The sequence below is a fragment of the Suillus bovinus genome (assembly GCF_016758785.1).
Source record: "Suillus bovinus strain UH-Sbo-P2 chromosome Unknown EDB93scaffold_102, whole genome shotgun sequence".
In the NCBI taxonomy this organism is placed as follows: domain Eukaryota; kingdom Fungi; phylum Basidiomycota; class Agaricomycetes; order Boletales; family Suillaceae; genus Suillus; species Suillus bovinus.
The window spans coordinates 62331-79948 of record NW_024542158.1 but is presented as its reverse complement, the minus strand read 5'-3'; the positions used below and the strand labels follow the sequence as shown (position 1 = coordinate 79948).

Sequence of the window (17618 nt, the reverse complement as noted above, 5' to 3'; positions counted from 1 at the left end):
GAAATGTCACTGATGGGAAATTCTTGACGGCAAAAACACTGGTTCCGCAATGTCTCGACATGTGTGATGTTTTGACTATTCGCCGTTTTTTCCGCAAAGCTTGGCGTTATATGGATGCCTACCGGTACGTTTATCGATGCTTTCGAGTGGTCATGTGGCAGCGCTGAAGTTTGAACAGGAAAGGACTCGATGCTCACCAAGCAGCCTTCGCAGTTAAGAAGTACCGTTCCCACCGTCGTGTTGGGCTCATGACAGAGATTTTGGCCTCACTGGATGCCGAAACTGCAAGCAGAGGGCTTCTGTAGATTGTATTTACCATCTGCTTGCTTGTATACCTGCTCAGTTACCCATAAATACCATTTCTTGCAACATGTTTCAAATTTCGTCGGAAATTTTTTCAACCCTTCGATTTTCAATATTCGAACGAGGTAGCCTTAATCTACAAGTCAAAAGAATGCATTTGCGCTACTCTACGGTACAAAGCAGTCAAATTTCGAGGACTAGATACATTTTTGAGTTCGGGCTAATCCGAGAGGTCGGAAAAGTGCTTCGTACACTGTAGGACACTGTTTTTGAGCCAAACTGTCTAACATGAACCAAACATACACAAACAAAAGCACAGCTCACTGAATTGTTGTGCTCTTACTTGCAGCTAGTCTGTAGTAGTGAATGAACTTTTGTTCTTCCAGTAATGTGACCCACGAGTATGACTGCACAAGTACTTGGCACCTAACAACAGCGAGGTTCCCTGATGGTCTATTGCTTGATCAACCTATCTCAGTGATTGATAAGGCTCCAGCATCATGGGCTGCCACTGCCATCACATGTACATTGGTATACTACTCCAGCCAATTGATAACAGGTAATTCAAATTTTACACATGTCTGGTAGCTGCCTATCCACACTAAGTACGTACTGACCATTCACTTCTTATCAAGAATTCTCTCAAAACTCACACTCAACCATCTGTCCAACTTACTCAATGAGCGAAGAGAATCTTCCTCAGAAGAAGCATTGGGAATTGTAGAAGCAAAGTCCCTCAAACTCTCATTTGGCAGAGGAGAGGGGCCAGAGGGCAGCCAGTGATGTATGGACTTTCACCATTACAGCTATGCTGTTGTTTCTAATCATGATTATAGTTGTCCTCCGTCCCCACCCTCGAGAAATGGACCTTGCAGAGGATTATCAAGATTGGTTCCCAAGACATTTGACAAGTTTTCTTGAAGAGCCCAACAGTCTCTCCAACCCTGAACCCATGGTCACATGTTCCAGTGATATCCCACCTGTTTGTACAGCTCAGGTAAGTGTAATCTCAACTCTGCATGTGAGCATGCAATGATTGCAGGCCATCATGTCATTTTAATGCGTTAATTAATGATAGTTACAAGATTGATGTACTATCACTTACTACACCTCTATGATGGTCCATTGTTTCGTGAGTCACACTCATGTCATGAATAGTAACAGCCAGTCACACCCGCCAAATTCACAGTCCGTTCAGCAGATGTTAAGAAGTTCGTGAGCAACTGATTAGGGACGCTACTGGTAAGTCTGTGAGCTACAGTACGTACGGAGAATTAGTATATAGAACCATTAAATGAAATTTTTTTAATGCTGTGTAAAATGATGCTGAGGGCTCGGGAATGTAGTGTGTTGATGTAGGTATTGATACATACTAGCACTAGGTGGATTGTCAAGTCTGTGACTTGAATGTGGGGTTGAGTGCATGGTTGACTCGAATTTGAAGCTGCCGACGCTGTAACTACTACTGATGGCACTCGCTCATTTGCCCCCAAGAAGTCCCACAAATCTTGGCTGACTGGCGCACTCAGGATTTCCTGCAAGATAATCTCTAATTTGTCCTGTCAGTTCCATCATTGTCCCATCTCTGAGTAGCGAAAGAGTGCCGGCAATAGTGATGAGGTCGTCTCTGGATTGCAGCTGCAACGAAACACACTGTTAAATTTAATGTCCGATGTCGGCAGCCATGGCAGGTGACACCAATCCGTGATTTTTGCTGCTGTCACACTAAAAACACGATCTCCACCATTTCTCAACGGATTTATTTCGTTTCACTTGGAATACACTAGTATAGTGTGTAGAGTATACTCAGTGAAGTAGCTAAGTAATGACTTTGAAATTGAGTGCTGTAAACAAAAATCACGAAATAGTGGACCATCACAGAGGTGTAGTAAGTGATAGTATTGCATTAACTACTGTAACTATCAGTGCACTCCACCACATAAACAAATACGACACCCCCCACTGCCCAATGTGCCCAGGAAAAGATGAAACCATTCACCACTGTTAGAAGCTAACACACAGAACAAGCTCAGTGTTGGGAGACAACAACTAATATTATAAGTACCTAACACACAGAACAAGCTAAGGAAGACATAATGAGAGACGGCAAGATGACTAGAGACTGACGAACATACCTCAGTGTTGGGAGACAACGACTGAGGTATGATGAGACGAAACAGAACACATTATGTATGTGAGTGCATGTGATAATGTAGAAAAAGGAAATGTACTGAGAGCTATGACGACTATGACAATTCAACACACCCCCACAACAAAATATTGTTGAATTAACGCGAGACCAGTGATAGACCGCTTTGATGGCGAAGGAAGAGAGGATGAGGGAGGCATCTAGTGAAAATATCTGCGACATTTTTGTGAGTGGAGAGCCACTCGGGTTTGAATGTTCCAGTTTCGATATGCGCGCGTATGAAGTGATAACGAAGATTGATATGTTTAGTGCGAATGTGGTTGGTGGCTTCCTCCGACAATGCGACAGCTCCTGCGTTATCGGCGAAGATGCGAAGGGGCAATTCGAGAGGGATTCTGATGCACTCAAAGAAGGAGAGGAGCCAAAGTACGTCCTGAATAGTAGCTGTTAAGGCCATATATTCGGCTTCAGTCGACAACAACACATAGGTGAGTTGCTTTTTCGATGAGTGTGAAATCGGACCCCCATTAAAGAACCAGACATAACCTGTGATGGATATATGGTCTTCGGGGCAACTGGCCCAGTCCGAGTCACTGAATCCGTGAAGTCCCGATATTGCGGTAGCACCCCCATAGTGCGTGCGCAGTCTGATTGTTCCCACCAGGAAACGGAGCACATGCTTTGCTGCTGCATAGTGGCGAGGTTCCAGGGAACTGTTGTGTTGAGTGAGCTTCATAATGGCGACAGCTATGTCCGGACGGGTGTACATGGCTAGATACAATAGCTCTCCGACGAGTTTACGAAACTCGGTGGTTAGATTTTTGACAAGAGGATGTATGTCAGTGTCACGACCGAAGGGGAAGTGGGTATCCATAGGGAGAGTGACTGAATTACAATTGAGCATACTGTGTTCTTCCAGAAGGTATGTGATGTAATTGGTCTGGTGCATCCATAGTTCACACATTGTCTGATTACGCTCAAATTGAATCCCTAGATGCTTCGAGACTGGGCCGAGGTCAGAAAGGCAGAACCATTGCACAATTTGATGCTTAATCTGGACCAGGAACAGATGGTTGCTTGCAGCCACAAGTCCGTCATTGACGTGCCATGCTATGATACAAATTATCCTCTCTCCCTCGCCATTGATGTGGTCATACATAAAAACTGCATAGTCAGCTTCCACACATATGAATCCCAGGTGTGTCAGAACTTGTCTTAAGAGTTCGTACCAATCGTAAGCGGCTCATTTCAGACCGTAGAGTGACGATAAGAGATGACAGACGAGCGACTTGAGATCTGGATCGAAGTGCTCAAATCCGGGTGGCTGGTGCATATATACATCTTTGGTGAGCTTCCCCCATAAAAAGGCACATTTCGCGTCAAACACGTCAAGTTCCCAATTGTTGCATGCGGCCAGTGCCAAGATGACTCGGATTGATGCTGCCTTGGCAACAGGCGCAAATATCTTACTGAAGTCAATCCCTGGTACTTGAGAAAATCCCTGCACCACTAAATGAGCCTTGTAGACTGATCCACCCTTTAAGTCTTCTCGAAACTCGAGAACCCAGCGGCAACTGATTGCCTTGCGATTGTCAGGTAAAGGTACGAGTTCGTAGACACCCATTTCCGACATGAGATTCATTTCGTGCTTCATGGCTGCCAGCCAAAAGTCTCGATCAGAGCGTCTCATGGCTTCATCATACGTGTTGGGAGGGACCTTCATATTATACCCTGGAGCCTGCGGATTGTGGCGAGAATAACTGCGGATGGAGATGCACGCTTGCTCGGTGATGATGAGGTTGGCCAAAATCTGTGGGAACCCTACAGTATCCGCATCAGGAACAATGGCGTCTTCATCCTGGTGCTCGTCATGAGCTAGAGGATGGGAGGTTGTGGGAAGTAGCACTGGACGAGGCAGAATGGGAATAGGTGGTATGGGGGCGTCAGAGTCATCGGCAGGAGGAATGCCTTGGATTCGTGCCTGTCGTAAGTCTTGTTGGTGTTCCAGGCGGGCCACATCAGCGGCAAGCTTCTTTTTGTATTGACACCCTCTATCTGTAGGCTGGGGAATTCTGCCAGAACAGCAAGGAGCAGGAGCTTCAGGTGCACCATGTGCGGCAGGAGGTATAGGTGCTGGAGCTCGGGCTGGAGCTAGGGTTGGAGGGCGTGGTGGATGTTCACCAACCTCATTGTCATCATCACTATCATCGGGGAACAGATGGGAGGAAAATGTCTCGTCAAAGATGACGTCTCATGAGTTGAAGAATGATCTTGTAACTGAATTGCAACACTGCCAAGCCTTGACCCCAGGAGGATACCCCATGAATTGTGCCTCGCGGGACCTGGGTCCTAGTTTCTCTTGGACTTTGGTGGGAATACATACAAAGCACCGTGCTCCAAACACTCGTAGGTGTGAGACGTCAGGTCTTTTACCATGTAGCATCTCATATGGGTTTTACCGGGCTCTAGGGAACATGATTTGGTACAGTTGAAGAGATATGCGGTGCAGAGAGCGGCTTCACCCCACAGGTTTTGAGGAAGACGGGCATGATCGAGCATTGCGTACATCCGGCCCTCAATCGTGCGTATGACTTGTTCAGCTTTACCATTCTGCTGATGTGCATATGGAGCTGACAGTTGATGTATGATCCCCGCTTTCTCGAGTTCCTCAGTGAATGCTCCATTCATGAACTCACCACCATTGTCAGAACGAAAGACTTTCACACATAGACCAGACTGATTTTCCCAACGAGCTCAAATGACATGCCAGGCATCAATGGCTTGATCCTTGGTGGCCAGGAGCTGAGGGTTCAAAATGTTCATGTGATCGTCTCAAAAGACAATGAAGTATTGTTTGTTGTGTGGAGTGATGACGGGAATGGGACTGCAGAGATCTGAATGAACAAGATCGAGAAAGCAAGGTGAGCAAGCAGATTCTGACAAGGGATGAGGACAACGAGGATGTTTTCCCATAATACATGATTCACACTTGGATAGTGTTGAACCAGGTGGTACTGTTGTGTCAGAGGCAAAAAGAGGTAGATGGCAAACTGATTCGCCGCCAATGTGCCCCAATTGTGCATGCCATAGGTCAAGACTGGGTGTAATATGAGTGAATGCAGAGAGATTAGGAGGAGATGGTGGGATGCTTTGAGTTTTGTGCGTGTTGATTGGATGGTGCAGGTAGAAACTCAAGATTTACGTAGCATAAGTTATTTGCCATTGGAATAGCTCCCAATTCTCTACCACTGTAACGATGGTCGCGGCGCTGGGCTCGGAACCAGGCAATCCAACACCTATGTTCATACCATTCCCCAACCTCCCTTGACCTTCCGAAGGCCGTGCGCACTTGTCCGAACCTTCCGCAGGCAGTTCTCATGTTCCGAGACCCGTCTGAACCTCGCAAGTTACCATACCATGTCCTATCCTCGTCCTTTTAACTTCACTGGTGCGTTTTCCTTTATTCTAACTATATGTTGACTATGTCTTAGTGCTACACGGATAACAATTCCATCGGCATGCTGTCGGGAGCCTCGGAATACGTATAAGCAGTACACATCGCGGCTTATTACATGTATACTTGCATTCCTGCACGCCTTGCGGCTTATTACATAGGTTTGGACTTGCTTATCTCACTACTAGTTTCGCCTATGGATTCCAGCCTCTCACAGAAGTAGGATATAATCTTGCTCGCTGGCTACTGATAGGGCACTTCACTTCCCGTACTTCGAATAGTAATTAGTAGAGTCACCTCAGTATAATCATAAACTGTGCAATCGATCCTTGTTCATTCGGAACGATTGTTTGGCTAGACCGCTGCCAATTTTGCACTTTGTTTATTCTTGAGTTCTGATAGATTAGCGTCGTCCCGGACTTCAGACATTTTGCAAAGTCTTATACTGTTATTCAACACACTGACATACCGACACATTGACACACCGACATATATTGACCTTCAGACAGCCTTCGCAAGCCTCGGAAGGCATCGCGCTACTTCGGACAACACTTTCGCAGCCTCGGACGACCTTTGGTTGCATCGGACAAGTTTCTCGGTACTTTGGAAGTAGTCTCGGAACTATGGATGAACATTAAAGAGGTTTTCTTCCAATATCTTGTCTACTCTCTAACTGTATAAGACTTCCCTTGCATTATCAAGGTAGTTTTTAGGTTGTCTCTTGGGGCGAAGCATACTCGCATCTCTCAGGACTAGGGACTCACATTCAGTAGAGCCCAGCCCAGATCTACTCTTTACACCGCGGTAAACAAGTTTGCAATGAGGAGGTGAAGCTCTAAACACACAGTCCCAACCCTTGCTGAGCATCCATCCCACAGATAATAAGTTCAGCATCGCTGATGGTGCATGTAGGCAGTTTGAGAGACGGACTTGATGCCTCGACCCTCCTATTGTTAGGATAGCTACACAATCTCCTCGACCTGACGTGGACATATTTCCATGATTCACTGTGCGGACAGTGACAGCGTCTGCAGTTGAGTATGACCAGAAGTACAACTTATCCTGAATGAGGGTTGTCGTGGTTCCTGAGTCCAAGATTGTGTTGAACCCATGTCTGGAATGTTATTGGTGACTTCGACAATGGAGGCGCACAATAGGTCAGCAAAGAAGTTGTCCGTGGCTTCAGTTCCAGCGAAGGCTGCTATTACTGGAGGCAAGGAACCTGGAGTAGGGGCAGGAGGAGCTATGACTGCTGCGGCAGTCGGCTCCTTCTCTTTTTCCCTTTTCTTGCCTTTCATCCATGGAGCTTGACCCTCCATTCCACCTCCCTTCGCATAGCAATGCGCATAGTTGTGATCACCTTTATTACAGCCGACGGTTGTACAGAAGATACCTTCTGGATTATGGCAATGTTTGTGTAGGCCTGTGATAGAGTTAATATTGCTATGTGATGAGGCAGAGGAAGTGGCCGCATTGGCATACTCAGATCCAGGGCGTCCACCCCCATTCAGCATCTGTTCATCAAGTATCCTGGCTGCTTCCGCGGAGATGCGTGCCATGCACATGTCAAATGCGGATTGAATTGCTGCCTGAGGTGCAGCTGGAACGGCAGCCCCAGCAGCAGGTGTGGGTGCAGGAGGATTCATGGTAGGTAGTGTGATGGTAAGGAGCACTTTGAACTGCAGCCAAGACCCTGAGCAAGGAAGTCCACGTAGAAGCTGGAAAATGGCTTCAGCATCTGTATAGATCACCCCCATGCGAAGCAGTTGTTTGCGTAGCACTGAATGCTGGCCCACATAGTTGGATGCATCAGAAGCATCTTTCATGTGTAGTAAATAAAGATTTTGGCGAATAATGTGCTGCGATCCCATGTCGATACGACCGAAGTGGTCTTCCAGGGTTTTCCATGCATCATGCACTGTGACCTTGTGACTGGTGGAAATGAGTTGTTGGACGGTGATCAATAGACGATGCATGATGCTTGCTTTAGCTTTGAGGTTGTTTATCAACCATTCATGAATCACTGTCATTTCAACCGCTGTAGGTGGCAAGAGATCAGCGGCAACTGGCTTATATGAGGCGCTGCCCAGGATGTCTTTGGGATCAACTGTATCCATGACATGACACCACTGGTCCTCGGTACCCAGCGCATAGCTGACCTCGCATTTCCACACAAAATATGTATCTGGCCCTGTGAGCTCAGGAATGTGATCCAATTTCCCCATGTCGAAGGAAGTGAGACACTGAAGAGTCGTCAAAAGTCTTCAAATAACAAGACGCGTGTTGGTATTAGCTTGAAGATTTCGCTAGAAATTGCAGCTCATAACCTGTTAGAAGCTAACACACAGAATGAGCTCAGTGTTGGGAGACAACAACTAATATTATAAGTACCTAACACACAGAACAAGCTAAGGAAGACATAATGAGAGACGGCGAGACGACTAGAGACCGACGAACATACCTCAGTGTTGGGAGACAACGACTGAGGTATGATGAGATGAAACAGAACATATTATGTATGTGAATGCACGTGATAATGTAGAAAAAGGAAATGTACTGAGAGCTATGACGACTATGACGATTCAACAACCACTTCATCTTTGAATGTCCCCAATATTGAAGAGAATGTCACATATTCGCAAATGCAACACATTGAGGCGCCCTGTCCATAGCTCACATCCTATCATCTGAAACCGCTACCCCACACCTCCTAAGATATGTAAACAGCACCGGGTGACTCAAACCCACCTTTGGTGAGCTGTAAATTTGTAAAACAGACGATACTGTAAAAACCATGTAGAAAATGCATGCAACAAAAGAATAACGACACCAACAACCCTGCACCCCCCACCTTACTCATTCATGAAGGGACCAACATTTGGAAAACAATGTCACTGACGGGACGAAGAGAAGATATGATACTAGAGGAACAACATCAACAGGAAGTACTGCAAAAACAACACAGAACAAACATGCAGCAATGTACCCTATCCTAACCCTCTACTAACTATACCTTCTCCCTGCAGCTTTCCTATTTGTGCCTTGCTCACTTCGGTGACAGAGTACAAGTAAGCATAAACGACGATAAGACACACCCACAAAACAAAAGAGAGAAGAAGCTTATGAGGAGAAAAATGTCCAACAGGGTCTATGACCCCAAAGGACCAACTCTAAAGCAAAAAAAAACAAACACTATCAGTGCACCAGCCTTTAATTTAACATTTAACTTTCCAAGACAGAATATAATCATAACCTGACCACTAACTAACTAACTAACCCTAACTAACCCTAACCTAACATCTAACTAAAATTAATAGTTATCATTATGTAAATGTATCATTACAATAAATATAAACGCAATACATGTGTCTTGTAATGGTAATGCATTATTCCCACAGGGTGAGGTGATGATTGCTCCTGCAGCATCCTTCACTCCTCATTGTCTCCACTCCCAAACCAAATCCTGACCAGTCTTTCAATCCAGTGTAAGGCTGGGTTAAAGTTTGAAAGGGGATTGTGAACTGAACGCGAGAGATACACATTTTGAAATAGGCATAGAGAAAGTAAGGCGAGACAAAACAAGAATAAACCGGTTGGGATACATTTCTGAGACTTCTGTGAGTGACTTTGGAGTGGGAAAACACTGGGTAAAATTCGCTATTAGTTGAGAGTGTACATGGGCAGTATTTAAGCACAAAACCATAAGGGTCCTCATGTACATATAGTTCATACAATTAGGTGAAAAATGGAGGCAGAAGGGAGTGGCGTTGATCCTGAAGTATAGGTAGTCCAAGCAAGAGAGAGAGTACGAGATAACTGAATGAGTGGTGGTATAGATGAGTCTGGTTTGAATAGAGTGATGAGAATTTTGTAGTGGTTTTGACAGGTTTTGACACAGCAGAGTGAAATGTAATGAAATAAGGGTTTGAGGGTTGATATCGGTGAAGTGAGAGTGTAAGGGAGGCAAAAGGACTGTGCTTGTTGTTGACGACAGTGAGATAATGAAGGTAAGAAGAAAAGAATGTGTCCACGTGACTTGGATGCAAAGCATGATGCTTCTTCGCATCAGTGAGTCATGTGGATAGTGGGCGCTAAGTCCATTCATTGATTTGAAGTCTTGGTCAGGGTGTAGAGGATATACTATCCTTACACCAGGGATCACGAAGGTCAGTACAATCAGCTTTATCTCTCTTTCAATTGCATACTAAGACTCATTGCCAGATGGAATTACCAACTAACATGATGCTTGTGACAGAAACACTCACACATGCCAAAACAGGTGTTGCAGGCATCAATCCTATTCGAGGAATCATTCAAAATACTTACCTAGTACGCCACTGACATTCATATATAGCTCCATCCATATGCAAAGTTAGCATTGTCTGTTTTGACTTAAGCATCCAAGGTGCATGTTTTCATGCTCTCACTCCATGAGTTGACAGGGATGTGTTGGTGACAGATGATTCTCAATCAGACAAACCTGGATGTCACTGTATCTGATCTGCTCAATAAGATCTCCAATGTCTATGTCTCAGTGATAGAGAAGAAGGCATTGGCCAACATTTTGTCTATGATTGATATATATACAAATATAGCACAACACACCCTGAAGTGTGTGGAATTCATTGTCCATTATTCAGAGACAAAGAGTTTCAGTGGGTTCACATCGCTACATTGTTGCCTGGCATTCAATGTGATCTCTTTTCTTTGTATGGGGAAACAACTTGGCAAGCATGTCTTAGGACTGCAGATCTTCAGACTCTGATTTGTCCCCTTCATGCATCCTTCTACAACTTTCTCACAGATTCATTGTGGAGCCATGACTTCTTCATTGATATGTCATTGGTACAGAGTGATCTTGCCTTTGCCTCACTTTGGGTTATGGAGGGCAAACTTTACTTCAACATCTGCTTCTTAGAGAATTCTTACTTGCCTAACTCCTCCATCCCTATGAAGATGAGGAATCTAAATTGTGGTCAAAGTTGGTGCTAAGCTAAGCAAACACAGGTAGACCCGGGCGTGAGCAAAAACGTCAACCCAAGGGCAGCTAACTGGGTAAAGGGAAACCTCTCTTATAAAAAAAAGGGACACCAAACTACTAATAGGGTAAAAGGACTGTAGGACGCACGAAGTGTGAGGCAAGAGCGATGTGATAAATGATATGCAGACACACAAGTGTGAAAGGCAAAGGGTGAGGTGTGTGATGTGAAGGTAGTGCATGCGAGCGAAGGCAAAGTACGAACAAGCAAGGAAGATGAAAGAGAGATGAGGCAAGATGACTGTTAACACCCCAACTAAGGTTGGCTGATGCTAAGGCGAAAATGGACAACTTATGTGCACGACTTTAGATAGTCACTGCAAACAACAAGTAAAATTCTCTAGTATCTAAGGACACAGAGAAAGTGGGCATAAAATTGATCCAGTACATAAGTAATAGAGGGGTATAAGTAAGATAACTAAGTGCCGCTATGTAAGGCGGCTATATAAGTTTGAAGGGAATTGTGAGTGAGTTAGGAGTTAGATAGAGATAGTGGAAAGTGCAGAAAGACATTCGAGATGTTCAAAACAGGTGTGGACTAGAGGACTTCTGAAGTATCTTGGAGTGGAAGTCTGGGGATATGATTCACTATTAGATGAGAGTGTACATGGGCAGTATATAAGCACAAAACCATAAGGATCCTTGGGCATGAACAGTCCGTAGTATTAGGTGAAAAATGGATGCAGAAGGGAGTGGTGTTGGTCCTGAGTGATGGGTAGTGCAAGCAAGAGAAAGAATAGGAAAGAACTGAATGAGTGGCAGTATAAATGAGTTTGGTTTGGATAAAGTGACAAGAATTTTGTAGTGGTTTGACAGTTTTTGATACAGCAAGGTGCAAATGTAACGAGAGAAGGGTTTGAGGGTCGATATTGGCGAAGTGAGAATGTAAGGAAGGCGAAAGGACTGTGCTCATCATTGACAATGGTGAGATAATGAGTGTACGGAATGAAAATAATGTGTCCGCATGATTCTGATGCAAAGTATAACACTTCTCTACATCAGTGAGTCACGTGGCTTTGGGTGCAAGGTCTGTGCGTTTATGTTGAAGTGGTGGTTGGGGTGTAGAGGATATGTGATCCTTACAGCTAGGTGCACAGGTCCGATGTAATGAGCCAAACAGGCTATAAATAGTACGCGTGGTATGTAACAGGGTCTTGGTTACATGCAAAGCATAGAGCTAAGCATTAGCGATGGAAAACAATTAAGCAAAATGGAAATAGGATGGGAAAACATACCAATGGACTTCTGAGGACATGGGATGGATGGGTGGACAAGTGCGTGGACAAAGTGAGTGCGGATGTGCGAGGCCATATGCGATATCTGCGAAAATAAAACAAGTGCACTAATGCGCTAAACACATCCTAAGGATTAGAGCTGGAGTTTGTAGGGAAAGTGAGAGAATTTGGAGGGGAGTGTCTGTGGAGACATGAGTCTCTACACCTGATTTGGAGAAATGAGGGAAGGACTCTATTTCAACTCAGCTATCATACTCTTGTAGATTCTGGGGCACACATGTCGACTCCACATCCTTTGCATCATCACTTGCCAAGGAAATTGAAGTTTTCCTCAATAGAGAACACCTTCTTTGGTGGTTGGAAGCACTGGCTCTGATGAAAAGCCTTGGTAGTTCAGTAGTGACCCTCTCATATATTGTAATTTGGTTTTTAATGCATAGCTCAAGCTCGTTCTATTCCTAAAAAATTCTTACTAGTAGTGGGGTGGTCATAGGGTCATGCCGAGTCCACTCATGTTGGTGATGTTACCAGGGATGCCCTGTGTTTTGTCTGAACTTTTGCAGCCACCATTTTGTACAGCACACCTTATTTATATTTATCTGCTCTGCTATTCGCTCCAATGCAGTCGAGAATGTTTTAGAAGTTCACATCAAAGTTTCCTTGCACCCCCCACATCGTCACTGGCCATGTCAAAAATTGGCCTCAGATGGAGAAGATACTCCATGTGAATCACTGTGTTAACTCTGTTGCACTGTTGCTAGACAGAAAATGCATTGTGTGTGGTCTATTTGATGAATGATACAGGTGTGGGATATGATTACTGGCAAGGCATTGTGTGCCCCTCTTTGCCACACTGACTCTGTTGAGTCTGTTGCATGCTTGCTGGATGAACATCACATTGTTTCAGGTTCATGGGACAGGACAGTTCGTCTTCTGGTTCTATTTAATGCTCATGTGTACATACAAATAAAAATATGTTTGTCACACATATATATAAACTTTTGATCTATGATATTCTAAAACATTGTATTGTCCAGAACATTTGAAAGTTGAAGCTAAGTATGAAACTCAGGCAGAATGACATTGTAAGTAAAAGAACACACTAAGTAGGAATACAGTGCCAAGAATGTATCTATATATAGTAATGGACTTTCACACCTTCACTGTGCATCTGTCATGGTCACATCTGAGGAGTTACTAGATACTGAATGGCGAGTAAAAACATTGGACTGGATTATAATTTAGTTAGTAGGGTAATACCAAAAATAGACGATGATGCTTACTGAATATGGAGGTATACCAATATCTTCTAGTTGCTGGTTGGGTGGATTGCATGGAAAGTAGTCTCTGATGGCTGTGTAATTACCCACTCACCAACCCACTTCATACAGTCAAAGCAACAGTCAAAGCAATCTGGTATCAGTATTTTACATAAATATTTGTTAGTAAGATCCGTTCTGAAGAATATTAGTATACTTACCCATCAATAAGTTACCCCACCTGAGTATGATCCAGTCATGGATCTCCCCATAGGCATTAAGATGAACTCTCTCTCTTCCACTACCTACAAAGGCCCAGAATAGAAGTTCCATTGCTGGGAAGAGAATGATGAGCAGTGCTGTCATTATTGGAAAAGAGAATATCTGGATGCCAGGCATGGCTAAAAATATTTAGGGTCAGACGACATCAGAGTATCAATGATTATGAAACTCACTTGTAGACATTAGGTAAGTGAGGTTCACTACCCAATTGAAAAGTTGGGCGATACAACCCAATTCATGATCAAGTCCCTGTGTGTTGAGTCTATCATGCTCACAAATATATCTGAGAATCTGAGATAAGGACTTACAAGGGATGGAACCAAAGAGAATAAATAGTACAGATTTGCAATCAGGGTGGTTACCCCTAGTACTGTGAAGCTAAACATGAGATTGGCATGGAATTGTAACTTGAGAACTGATGGCAACAGCAAAATCAAGTATGGAAGAATAATAGAAGTGAGTAAAAATATTGGTTTGAGAAAAGCTGTTATGGTACTTGGTGCCATTATGGATTTAAGATAGACAGTGGGTGACTTCCCATAGGCAAAAATAATGCGGTATAGAATATAATTTCATGCTTTAGGAAGGTGTGCTGCGATGCCAGGTGTCATTTCATTACCATTTGAAATTCAACAAGGGTCTACCCCCCCCAATAAACTTTAAATCTGGAGGGGGGGTATACCCCCCCCTACAGATTATTCTAACAAGAATAAAGCTACATTTTGCCTTTTTTGGACTACTCACACCAGCGATATCTGCTGACATAATCTTACCGCATCTTACTGTATAGTACCTGCACAGGCTGCGCCGTCCTGCACCATTCGATACTGCAGCTCTCACACATCACAGATCCCTCATAGGCTTTCACATACTTACCTTGTTTCTATAGGCACTGGCTTGGATAATTTGTGGGCACCCCAACTACTATGAGCCTGACACTAGCTCTCACCACAGGGACAGCCCTGCCACCCTGTCTCAATATCAACGTACGACAGACAACTGGCATCCAATGCAAATGTCCCCTCAAGAAATTTTCATTCTCCAACCCTGCCTTCTGTGTTTGGTTCACCTTGTTGAACGACAACCATTTCAGGGCCCTTTGCATTGCAATATATTGGCATACAAGCCCAGAACGACGACCTCCAATGGATGACGGACTCCTGGCATATAAAGAGACACTGTCGAGGAGTACAAGGTAAGCATTCGTTGATCTGGGTCCTTTCTTTCTCTGATACTACACTTCATTGAAGTTCCACACTCATGACTATCGACAAGTTGCACTACGATGGTGCTGGGAATGCATACAGTTGTGACCACACTGGAGCATGGCAGCCACACCCCGGGATCGCACAGACAGTTGCACGTCCATTGCACATCTCGCAACCTGATCCTTTTGCGCACACTGGGCTGAACGGTACTGTGTCACTCACTCCGAGGACCAATGGAACTTGCCCCCAGGGTTATCAGGTATGTTTCACTTATCATACCATATGTTTGACTGAATGTGCAACAGACCCAGCCCACTCCGCCATCCACCTATCCACTCGACACCCCAGCCCAATTCTCTGCCCAGCGTTGGCACCACCCTTCACCTTCACCCATTGCGAGTGGTTCACAACTCACTTGGCGTGAATCTGACCACGATACCATTGACCCTGCCCTCCAGCCGCTGCCTCACAGTGCCGATCTGGACTTGACTGACCCAGTGGTCATTGCCAAGACAAATGGCTATACTGCTGCCTCAAAAACAGCTGGTGCCTGTCAAAAGGCCCACACCACCAAAGGAAAGGGCAAGGGAAACTCACAACCCACCAAGTGTGCCCGTGAAATCACAGCTGATGATGATGGCAATATCAGGGTCAAGCACGGGCGCCCATCAGGCTCTAACAATTATACTACTGCTGACATCAACGCACTTCTCAACTTGGTCGAAAGGGAAAAGCCACTAGGCCAGCGAGGCTGGCAGAAAATTCATGTCAAGTTCTCAGAGTGGGCGACAGAACAGGGATGTCCTGATCGAAAACTCAGTTCCCTTGAAATGAAGTTTAAACAAGTAAGATCCCAACCTCCCTTGTTCAATCTCTTCTCACTGTACCCTCCTTAGCTCATCAAGACTACCAAGCCCACTGGAGATGGTGTTTGCCCACCTGAAGTCACCTGTGCACACCAAATTGACGCACTCATCAATGAACATGCAGGCACGCGTGATCTCAATGACGCAGAGTTTGACGACGAACGTGATGACGACGACACTCACTCTAACTCTTCTGGCCCAGACAAGCCACAACATGTGGCTGTTACAAAGGCTATTCGCACTGAGGCTCCAGTGCCACGATGCAATGCATGTGGTGCCACTGCTGCAGAGTTGCTAACATGTCTGTCAGGGGCATTTGATCCTGCCACACAGCAAGCTCATGACGAAGAATGAGCAGATCAGAGTCTCGCTAATACTCAGCTACTGGCACAGGCCCAGCAGCTACAAGATGCACAGGCCAGAATTGACACACTTCATGCACAAGTGTTTGATTTGTGAAGCAAGCTATACGACTCTCAACGTGCCTGTGACATGGCAGATCTGCGTGTCGAGATGCTGCAGTCTCAGACATCGGGATCGGGTGGTCGGCACCATAGGAAGATGTGTTCTCCACCTCCCAAAAGGAAGTCAATGATGCACGAGTATTACCCAGACGGAGGCCAGTCAATCAGGTGGTTGACAGACAAGGAATTTGCACCATATGAAGACTTGTCTGCTGATAAAAGACAGCATATTGGGGGGCCAGCATGTAATGCGAGGGCAGCCAGACGATGCTTATCTCACCGTCTGGCTATGTGGAAAGCCAAGGACACCATCATGGGTGATGAGCCGCGCAGTAAGGATGGCACTCCAGACTCCGTGGGGATATGAAGGACATTACTTTAGATGATGCTGTCTCGTCATACATTGGTCTCAGTTACTCACCTACGCCCACAGAGTCATCACTTGGGGATCACACTATTCAGATGACAAGTTTCATTTCATTCTACTATCATCCTTTAATTGACTTGACTATGCAAGTCTCGAAGTTGTTGTTTTTCCTTCGTTACAGTTTTATGAGTCCTTTACACATCTCATAGTTGTTCATGCCCCACAAGTCATTCTATTTGTTTGATTCTCCGAAGCCAGTAGTTAGTATTCACTGGTACTCTAATGTTACATGAAATCTAGTGACCCTGTCCTTCTGCCTTTGCTCGGAGAATAGCATATTTTCAAAATCACCCCAAACCTCAAGATCTTCGTCAGTGGCCTGCCAATGATTCATATACACAGTACATATTTGGTTGATGCCCACCTTCTTTGCATGCAAATTGTGCAGATGTACACATGTTTTGATAAGATCAGCATGGGCCTCTGTGTCTGATATGTCGAGTGGAACATGGAGACGGCCAAATGTACCTTGGAGGCCTCACATACCCCATTTGGCTGTCTGTCTATATGAAAGCAATTCACAGTTGGACGCCATGCATTCCTCTATGTCCGCTGCGGAGCCTCGTAAGGTTTGGCCCTGTTTGAGAGGGGCACAAATGCAGCCATCGATATCATTGCTTCCATGAGGAAAGGCAGTGTCAGCTACAATATAGTAGCCTGCGGGAGTGTCATCTCGAAGGGCTGCATAAATTTCCTTTGCAACACGAGAGTCGTGCCAGCTCCTGGGTGCATTTGTCCTCGCTGCTATGATTATGCCTGAGATACATGTGATTAGGACAAATTTGTTGAAAAATGAATGAGGTTTACCTTGTGACGAAAATGTGAGAACCGAACTGATAAAGTGTTCTGACAACCAGCCATTGAACATGGCATTTTCAATGTCAGCGTCGTCCGATGTTTGCACAGGAAGTTTCAAGCCATCTATGCTACCGA

General features: G+C 44.9%; 2 protein-coding genes across 2 annotated transcripts; one reads left to right on the top strand and one right to left on the bottom strand.

Annotated features, from left to right (window-relative positions):
- Positions 1–13339: 13339 nt before the first annotated feature.
- On the bottom strand, positions 13340–14226 carry EDB93DRAFT_1108333 (uncharacterized protein; the record flags this gene model as incomplete). The annotated part of the gene is made up of 6 exons (XM_041447831.1): positions 13340–13408; positions 13463–13533; positions 13554–13592; positions 13660–13839; positions 13894–13969; positions 14029–14226. The coding sequence occupies 6 exons, from the start codon at positions 14224–14226 to the stop codon at positions 13340–13342; spliced, it is 633 nt and encodes a 210-aa protein (XP_041302193.1).
- A 420-nt stretch (positions 14227–14646) lies between these two features.
- EDB93DRAFT_1255796 (uncharacterized protein) lies at positions 14647–16148 on the top strand (the record flags this gene model as incomplete). Its single annotated transcript, XM_041453843.1, has 4 exons — positions 14647–14915; positions 14971–15187; positions 15234–15773; positions 15825–16148. 4 exons carry the CDS (start codon positions 14647–14649, stop codon positions 16146–16148), a joined length of 1350 nt encoding a protein of 449 aa, XP_041302192.1.
- Between the last annotated feature and the right edge of the window lie 1470 nt (positions 16149–17618).